At 45.2% G+C, this 9,746-nt stretch overlaps 3 protein-coding genes across 3 annotated transcripts; 1 reads left to right on the forward strand and 2 right to left on the reverse strand.

The window, feature by feature from the left end:
- Positions 1–376: 376 nt before the first annotated feature.
- On the reverse strand, positions 377–2,999 carry LOC141824690 (uncharacterized). Its single transcript, XM_074712018.1, has 3 exons — positions 2,839–2,999; positions 2,200–2,642; positions 377–1,717 (listed from the first exon to the last, which is right to left on the reverse strand). The coding sequence occupies exons 1-3, from the start codon at positions 2,899–2,901 to the stop codon at positions 592–594; spliced, it is 1,632 nt and encodes a 543-aa protein (XP_074568119.1). The 5' UTR covers positions 2,902–2,999; the 3' UTR covers positions 377–591.
- A 2,139-nt stretch (positions 3,000–5,138) lies between these two features.
- On the reverse strand, positions 5,139–6,079 carry LOC141823240 (uncharacterized). Its single transcript, XM_074710502.1, has one exon. The coding sequence runs from the start codon at positions 5,828–5,830 to the stop codon at positions 5,315–5,317; it is 516 nt and encodes a 171-aa protein (XP_074566603.1). The 5' UTR covers positions 5,831–6,079; the 3' UTR covers positions 5,139–5,314.
- A 2,282-nt stretch (positions 6,080–8,361) lies between these two features.
- Positions 8,362–9,490, forward strand: LOC141823241 (uncharacterized). Its single transcript, XM_074710503.1, has 5 exons — positions 8,362–8,507; positions 8,629–8,700; positions 8,946–9,013; positions 9,101–9,202; positions 9,289–9,490. Exons 1-4 carry the CDS (start codon positions 8,400–8,402, stop codon positions 9,171–9,173), a joined length of 321 nt encoding a protein of 106 aa, XP_074566604.1. The 5' UTR covers positions 8,362–8,399; the 3' UTR covers positions 9,174–9,202; positions 9,289–9,490.
- The last annotated feature ends 256 nt before the right edge of the window (positions 9,491–9,746 follow it).

The raw sequence follows: 9,746 nt of genomic DNA on the forward strand, positions 1-9,746 counted from the left end.
CTGGCGCTTCATGGGCGGATGCTCAAAAGCTCTGCTGGTGAAACAAAAACAGTTGGCGCAGTGAGCTGAGCATTGGTGTGGTAGCCGGAAGGATAAGCTAGGAAACAACTGTGGCAGCGGCAGCAGCAGCGCAGGTACAGATTTATGGTTCTGGGCGCTGAATAAAAGCTGGCTCTGAGGCAAAACGAGCCCCTGTGTGCGGGAGCAGAGGCAGAGCAGAAAGCTTTTGTTGTTAATGTCCATGAATTATTCGTCTGTACTGGACGAAGAGTCCTTGGCTTTTACCTCTTGTACTGTCTCAATTTATCTTGTTTAATAACTGGAAGAAGGAAAGTGAAGCCATGGTGAAGTCTCAATCCAGATATCGGAACAAGGATATATTACTTGCATTAATATCGTACATGAGAAAGCTATTCATAAGATCGAAAGGAAAACCACGAAACTTGGATATCTAAGAACAGTGTAGCAATTGAGAACTGCGTAGTGGAACAAAATTTCAAGTTCATGACTCTCTCGACATCATCCCCAACCCGAACTGTACATTCATAATATAGCAAGACAATTAACCAATTCCGATCGCCATCCAATTCATCAGCAGCTCAACGCTTCGTACTTCACCGGAATCGCCCTGTGCGACAGCATACTGCCCACCACGGCCATGTCGCGGCAGAACACACCCTGGAACACGGAAGCCTTTTCTGCCATCGGATTGTCTGCCGTCGTCACCGTCGGTATTTGGATTGCGGTGGCTGCCTCGGAAGCCTCCTTGGCCCTCTGCTTCTCCGCCGCCTCCTCCGCCGTCACCGCCGCCATGATGCTGGCGTGCCCCTTTTGTAACATTCGATAAAGAACAGAAGCGGTCATTCTCGCTTGGTCGCGGATTGAGTCCAAGTCCCTGTGGTCGTCCGCGAACTCGAGGCGGTCGACGAAAGCCACGGCTTTCTCCGGCTTGTGCTTCAGCGTCAGAAGAAGGTGAGCGCGCCCCAATTCCGTGCGCGCGCACCCGCGTCGAACGCCAAGCAGCGCGTAGTAATCCACGTTATTGGCCTCCCAGGCGGCGATGCGCCCGCGGAGTTGCTGGATCCGCGCGGTGAGCGCGCGGAGGTTCGCGGGGATGTCACGGTAGCGGACGTCGTGGTGGGGCCTCCACCGTGGACCGGGAAGCTTACGGTCGCGGAGGATGGCATCGTGGAGGAGCTTTAAGTGCTCTAGGTCGTGGAGGCAGTCCGGGAGCGCGCGCACCGCCTCGAAGAGGTCGGCTCGGGCGCGGAGGGCAGGGATGGAGGAAGGGTCAAGAGCTAGCGCGCGGTTGCAATCAGCGATGGCGTCCGCGAGGCGGCCGGTGGCTTTGTGCGCGGCGGCGCGGCCGATGAGGCATCCTGCCGCGAAGTTGCCGGGTAGGCCTCGGCGGCTGTCCAGAACCTTGGTGAAATGGCGGATGGCTTCAGCAGGGAGGCCGGCGTCGAGAGCGGCCAGCGCGGCGGCTCGGCGCCTGAGGATCAGCTTGATGTGAGAGATGAGCTGGGAGACGGACTCCATTTCCGAAGGCGGTGGAGCAGAAACCGCGACGCCACCGTCGCCGCCGAAGCTGTCGTCCGACAAGCAGACGGACTCGCGGCGGAAAGCGGCCGAAGCGAGACGGCGGCCACTTTGTAGAAGAACCATCGCGTCCTCCATCATCCCAAGGTGGCAACAAGCCTGCCCGAGCACCAAATACCTGAGAAGAGAACTGGGCATAAGCGAGATGACGATGAACTCATTGTTCCTGCCCGCCGAATCAGAACAGGAAACCATGAAATCGAAAGCATAGACAAAAGACAAAGACTATCATCATATTCCGACTTGAATGACCAAATTAACCCCGCGCGTTGATAGCGCTGGCCTGGCCTGTCTCCGTTCACCAAGCCAAGTTTGGCACGAATTAGAAGCTTATTTAGCGGGTGTTCTTGTTTCTATCCGAGGGTAAATTTGTAAAGGTGATTTAACAGTATGAGAAACCTATCGCCACCACCAACGTCGATGTTGAATTCCCAATTGCTCTTCAACAATCGTATTGGTGTTCACTTCTAGATCAATAATGGTTGGATGATACATAATAGAAATTAACAGTTTCCAGTTTCGACTGATTTATCGTATCCATCGAGTTAAATTTGTTCACTTAATCAATGTGGGGAACTTTGAGATGGGATGGGAATGTACCTCCACTGGCCTTCCCCGTCGGAGCTTTTGGAAATACTGGCCAAGACCCGACGCTTGAGGTCGGCGACGGAGAAGCACCGGAAGGAGCGGTCGCCGTCGGACATCTCGCGGTCGGGGGAAAGAAGATTGGCGCGCTCCCGAGTGAGCGGCGCGGAGGAAGCTACTGAGGAGTGGTCGCCGGCGGAGCCTAGAGAGGACGAGGACGAGTCGCCCTCTCCAACGCCGCAGCCGACCTTGTAGCTCGGGATGTAGTCCTGGAGCATGTCGGCCACCTCGCGGAAGCGGCGGAGGAAGAGGAGAGACCGGGCCTTGAGCTCGAGCGCGGCCTCCATGCGCGGGTAGAGGGCGAGAGCCGCGTCGAGGAGGCCCACAGCGACGGCCACATTGGACTGCTCTTGCGACGCGATGAGAGACCGGGCTTCCCGTAGGTACTTGTCCACCACCTGAGCCGACGCACAGGAAGGAAGAAGACAAAAGATGAGATTTTGACACACAGTTCGGCATCAAACCGGGAAAAACCCCATCAAAAGCCGATGAACTCGAAGAACACCAAGGGGAAACAAAACAAAGCCCAGACCAATTTCTCCATGGATGGAACAGAGTAAGCTTCGGAAAGAAACAGAACAGAACGAAACCCACCTTCTTGTTACTCAGCCACCACGGCTTCTTCTCCGAGGCGAGAGAAGGTGAGCTGGCTGCCATTGCAGCATCACCTTCCACCTCTCCCTCCCCACCTAAAGGTCTCAACTTTCGCTGGTCCTGATCCAGGAGTTGAGGTGCTACGAGCTCAGAGGCAACAAATGGAGATTTAAACAAGAGGAAGAACGAGGCAACGAAGAGCGGGGGGAAAATCGCAACTTTGACTGCTCCTCCTTTCCCTTTCAGAGAAAGCTTCGATCCTTCAACTTCCTCGCTGGCAAAGATGCTCACCCTTCCTCCTCTACTCTACACGAAGGAAATCCAATTTTAAAAAATCGAAAATGGAGCGGTAATTTAATTACTCTCTTACGGTAACCGCACCTCTTTCACGGGTTCGACTCCCGAAAAAAGGAGAAGAACGGCAAAAAGCGGTGACCCGACCGCGACCGCGACTGCGACCGCATGGGACTAGTAACATTTGCCCCGCCTTTTTCTCGCCCAATTAATACCCGCGGTAAAAGCCAATCCTGGCCGTTGGTCCCATCGGAAACTGACGGCGGATAGATGGCAGTGGGAGCCATTCAGATGGGTCCCTGGCTACTGATGTGGGTCCCGATCGGAAGCCGGTCACGAGGCAGGTAACTGTATTAAACGAGTAAGGGAAGGTTTAGCGTGGGAAATAAATGCCTTTGGAGGAGAGTATTTATGGAATAGCTTAATCCACAAGATTCCTGCCACTTTTCTTTTCTGCATTTTTTTCTATTTTTGTTAGCGTATTTATTCTGGTTCTTCGTGTGCTTTCCATTTAGACGCTTATACAGACTCACATTGGGGAAACTAGTCGGATAAGATCAGATTTTGAAGGGAAACAAAAAAGGAAAATAAAAGCCACGATGGAAGATTGCAAGTAAGGAAAAGATATCTTATCACCCAATCTACCTAAGATTTGGGGTGGTAATCAATCCACCGATCGAATAAGATGCACGAGTTAAAAGCCTTTTTATAGTTAAATATTAAATGTGGCATAGAATTACTAAATATAAACTTGAATATATTGGCACTAAATTATGACAATTATCGTAGAAAGAAATTATCATAATAATTAATTTTATTGATATAATTAATTTATCTATTGTCGTCTCTCATTCATTTCGCCACGTGGACCTCGGCGGGGGGTAGGGACTGTTAGCTCGGACCCACCCAAATCTAAAGGCTGCAAGCTGGTCGCTGCGTCTGTAAGCTACCAATTCACTTAAGGCTGGAACCTTGTTGGCTTGTGCTAGCTGTGACCGATTTAATTTAATTAATTTACATAATTATTTTATTTATTTTTATTCTCATCGAAAGCAATACAACTTTCCTGAATTTGTTCGATGTAAAAGGAATTACATGCTATTTAATTATATTATTAATCAAAAAAACAAACAAACAAACAAACTGTACAACTATGACTTTATTGGTTTATAATTACTAGTACAAATAATTTACAATCCATAGTCTTCATTATTCGGCAGGATTCTGACAGAAACGGGTATCGTGGGGGCATGGAGAATTCAAGTAAAGCTGAATCTTGTTGGACGATTCAAACTGTCAGATTAAACTAACAGAGGACCATAATGAGCTAGGATGATTAAGAGAGCAAGAGTAGCAGCCCAACACACTGATGGCCAATTAGTTCGAAAGCTTGGAAGAGGTAGGAAAGTGTGGGAGCAGAGTGATGACTACCTGTTCAGCCCTTTGCCATCGCCGAGACTGCTTTCCAGCTCAGTGATGGCGGCCCACTCCCCTCTCTTTGGCTGACGATGGAGCATCAGGACAGGAGAAGCTCGATCGAAACAGAGGAACATGAAAGACGGAGAGATGTTTTTTTTTTTTTTGGCGAGAGGATGGGCCCTCTCTCTGCTGGATTGAGACACAGGCCACGTTGCGGCTGTGTGTGTGTGTCTGGTGGCGGCTGATAGCTAGCGTTGAGTGTTCGTTGAGGTGACTGAACTCGCATTCAACTGCTTGTGTTTAATTTGGTGAGCTGTAAGTGCGAGTGAGTGAGGACTGAGGAGGGCAGGCATCGTTTAGATGAGGAGGTCGACATGGTGTCAGATCGAGCATGCCCTCTTTCTCACAAATGGGAAACACAAGGAAGTAAGACGAGGAGGACAAGAATAATAATGCCTTCGATTCGACAACTTATTTAAGAATGCAGTGTTTGGTTTACTGATTTCGATGGATTGGTTTGAAAGATAATCAAAATTAGAATAGGATTGTCCTCTCTCTCTCTCTCTCCAGAAAGGTACATGAGTTTTCTTATCATACTTATAATAATGAAGACTATGATTCTAATGCTTAGTAAACAAATTATACTGAAATTAAGAGCTCACTATTAGATTTGATATAGTTTTCCACGCGTTTTCACGTGACAATCAAATAGTAAAAAAGGAAAAAAAAAAGTTGGGAAAACCCTAAAATAATGATACATCAATCAATTAATCCAGTAGCTTGTGCCTTTGCGCTTGGATTCATGAATGGTGTCCAAGGTTGGTCTCCACTGCCGGCATCCACCCACCGTCTTACCGCTCAAACCCGTCAGCTCCGCCTCCCAAACTGCCACCTTCCGTTCGTTTGCGCCGTCTCGGCCGCCTAACTCCGGGAAGACTCGGCTCCGTGGACGATCCCCCTGCCTGCCCCGCCGCCTCCGGCGGCCGACGGCCTCGAGCAGCGCCTCCACCTGACAGTCGGAGAGCCGGGATCCGACCCGGTTCAGCGGCAGCAGGAAATATACCGCTCCAGGCAGCAATTCCTCGTCTGCCCGCATCCCGGCAACCCGCCGAGTCCTGAGCGCCTCCTCGGCCCGCGCCACCGCTTGGCCTGGAAACTCCACCATGATCTCTGCGGCCCCGGCGGGCGCCTCGATTCGGCGGAGGAAGCCGTCGGGGTCAACGACCTTGGCCGCGGCTTCCTGGGTGCACCGGGGAACGCAGGATGCTCCGTTGCCCATCCCGGATACTGAGTTAGCTAGCTAGCTGATCGATCCCTGCTACTGCTAATCAATCTTTCCTTTACTGTTTGGTGTTGAACTTTGAGGGAGAAACGGATTGAAGAGAAGAGAAGAGCGGGGAGACGTATTTATGCGAGAGACTGAAGAAGAACAAAGGAGCAAGAGCTGACTCGATCGATCGATAAAGCAAAGAAGAACAAAACAGGCACGGCGTGGAAACTGGGACTCTTCGTGGTTCGGTGCTTGTCGACGTCGCCACTAGACACCAAGTCAGACGTCTCCAATGACAAGTAGCATTCGTTTAATTACTGGCCACTTACGCTTACGACCGGCGAGACGACTGACTAGCTTACCTTCTTCCATTCCGATCTTCCACCTTTTTCCCGTGGTGCAAGAGCTGAGTCAGCCGGCATGCACGTTCCGATCATGCGACGGCCCTCCCGCGCACTGGGGAATTCTCGCTGCCTCGATCAAAGTCTACTTCAGAGGTGGGTGGCCAGTCACTGGCAGGATGATAGGCATCCCAATCAACTACTGTGAGTGAAAGCTCCTGAACAACTAAATCAATTTAATTAAAAAAAAACGTTATTTTCAAATTAATTGAATTGAATATTTCCTCATTCCTACCGATAAACACAGTCAAAGACGTCTCTAAAGAATGGTATTAGGAATCACTATCTGATATTGTTCTCGGCTAATTGGGCTCAATCCATTTATTGCCAACAGGCCCAATGGCCCAATTAAGGGTGAAACAGTAATTGCGCTCATGTGAACCGGGAGGCGCTTCCCTATAAAACCACGAGAAACCCTAGCCGACGCTGGTTTAGGTCGCGCTGTGCTTCTTCTCCAGGTGCGTCCCTGCTTTCGATCTGCTTCTTCTGATTTCCCTCTAGCGTCGATTTCGTATTCATTTTCCTCTTCTCGATTCAGAAATGGCGAAATCGAAGAACCATACGGCGCACAACCAGTCGTACAAGGCTCACAGGAACGGGATCAAGAAGCCTAAGAAGCACCGGCACACGTCCACCAAGGGGGTACTGATCTCTCTTTTTTCTACTCTTTCCATCAATTTCTTATCCAATTATACACCTTTCAGCGAGCATTCTTGTTCCTTGAGCCAAAAATCTGATTTTGTTGATTTCTGTTGACCTGTTTTTTGTTTCATAACATTGCAGATGGATCCAAAGTATCTTAGAAACCTGAGATACTCGAGGAAGCATAATGAACTCAACAAGAAGGCGGGCCGCCGCCTCTGGTTCTGAGATGGAGCAGTAGAGGAATGAGCGTGGAGACAGAAGGTTTCGCCCTTTTATATTTGATTATGTCTTTGTTTCTTTTTGCACCGCTAGCATGTTTCTAAGCAATGATGTAGCAATCTCAATTTATGCTTCAAGATGTTTTCCCTTAATCTTCTATGAATCGATTTGAATTACTTGTTGCGTTGGTTGTGATTTGTTCTTGTAGAAGCTTGATGACATTGCCTTGTTCATATCGATTATCATCCAGTGTCGATTTGCACAAAAAATGCACCATGCTAGAACTATAATTGTCGTTCAAAATGATTTCAAGAGCTGTTTTGTTTCAATATTGTTTGCATATTTTTTTGGTATATGTTTGTCTTTATCACCTTCAGTAAATTAGTTATCAAACCTTTTCCTTTCTTTTCTTGATTCCTTGCCTATTTCTTGCTTCCTTCTTTTGTATAGAATTTTGCATTTTGAAAAAAAATACTATACATAAATTATAATTTCTAGAAAATATTTTGAAATTATATTTTAAAAAAGTAATAGAGAGAAATTACTATAATTTTTTAATTTAATTTATAAATTACTAATTTAGTTTTAAATAGATATTTATATATAGAAGAGAGGGGTTTTTTTTTGACAAGGGAAATACAATGAGATAAAAGCATAAATTTAATATAAAAATTAAATAAAGTATCTTTTTGATGATAAATTACAATAGAACTCCGCTTGATTAAAAAATATATATAGAAGCCTTTTTTAAGTTTTTTTAAAGAAAATAATAATATCACGGAACGTGTACAAAGTATATACATTTTCTTATAAAATAAAATAAAATAAAAACCACCCACAACGCTAATCGATCTTTATTATTATTATTTTTCAATAAGAAGAGTGTGTAGTAGACGCATGCTAACGCTTCCAATTAAAATATATTTCAAGTACGGTGTCGGGCATAAGAATAAATACAAAGATACTCGTGGAAAAATTTAGACCGGGCGACTGTGGACATTATTGGAAAAAATCTATGAGTTTGTCCACCGTTGACTTTCTCGTCTTCTGATTTTATTGAAAATCATTTTAAAGATACTTCTAGACATTTAATAATTTTTTAAAAAAGGTACCTCAAGGTGTACTAATATCAAAATGCTCCTATGGCAAAATTGATCAAACAGCTATTTATTCGTTTATTCTAAAAAGCAAAGAGCGTTGTGATAATAATGAAAATCTAGGGTCCGTATAGCAAAATGTTGAAAATGGAAGCCTCTCTTTTCCTTGTCACTATATACGACTTGCGATAGAGAGAGAGAGAGAGTGGCGGAGCCATGGAATCCCCTACGAATTCCGTATGCCTCTGTAGGATCTGCTACGAGGAGGAGGACGAGAACAGCACGAGCATGGAGTCCCCTTGTGGATGTTCTGGATCTCTAAAGGTGATTTTCCCCTTTCTTCTTTTGATAACTTTTGCAATTGTTCCGTCCCGTTCTTCGTCTCCTCGGCGGCGCTTGTGTGAAGCTTGATTTAGAGACTGATTCGGTTTCCCCCCTGTCTCAGTTTGCTCATCGAGACTGCATACAGAGGTGGTGCGATGAGAAAGGAAGCAATTTTTGTGAGCTTTGCAATCGGGTAAGGAAGCGATCGAATGTTTTTGCCCTATTTTTTTGCCCCTTTCTCTGCTTACCCTGAAACGATGCTGAAACTTCCAAGATGCATACTTGCCGTTGAATTTTCTTGCCTTATTCCTCGTTTCTGTTTGATTTTCATCCACAAAATGTACAACAACATCATAAAAATTCAGATCTTTGATTTTCCTTCGAGGTGATGATTCAAACACACTGGCGTTCAATAATTTAGACTCTGCACTTTAACAGATGTTTGAGCCAGGCTATACTGTGCCTGAGAAGAAGGCCGAGGTAAAAATGCCAACAGCAGCCATGACGTGAGTTTTCTTGAAGTAGTACTGGATATAGAGCAAATCCAGATTCGAGTTCTTTGTTCTAACAGCCTTTGACATTGTTCCTTCCAGAGCAGATGCAATTTTAGTCTCTTTGGCAAATGATGTGGGGGGTTCAGATTATGATCTCTTCCCATGGGTGTAATATAAAAAGAACTTCTTTCAGTGATCATGGTAAGATCTTTTTTATAAATGTTCTTCAACCATTGAGCTGGTTCTTGTTTATTTAGGATTGATTTTTATTTTGTGCCTTTTTTTAGGGATGAAGAGCACCGTAGATGTTGAAGTTGAAGGAGATTATGAACAGGATGTCTGAGTTGATAAACAAGCACAAACATAGAGTTTTAAGAAGTGTATTGCAAGTTTTTTTTTATGAATTTGTATTTCTATCGTAACATCCCAAGTTTTTTAATGTATATTTATGCGATCGACTAATTTAATGGCCAATCTATATTTATACAATCTAAGTACACATATATGACAATATTTGATCAAAATTGCCCTAAACCCTACAAATTATCAAAAGGAAGATTAAAAATTAATAGTGATATAAAATTTGTCATAAATTTTAAAAATTATAATGTGAGTTATAAATTAAAAAACTATTAAAAATATAATTTCTTAAAAGGATAAATTAAATGAATTATCACAAAATGAATAATTTTTTAAAAGCAAATGATAGTTGTTAAAGTGATAAAATTCATAGGCTTGGGACAAA

The sequence above is a fragment of the Curcuma longa genome, chromosome 3 (genome assembly GCF_044706935.1).
Source record: "Curcuma longa cultivar G26 ecotype Majalengka, Jawa Barat chromosome 3, ITB_CL_G26_1.1, whole genome shotgun sequence".
Classification (NCBI taxonomy): domain Eukaryota; kingdom Viridiplantae; phylum Streptophyta; class Magnoliopsida; order Zingiberales; family Zingiberaceae; genus Curcuma; species Curcuma longa.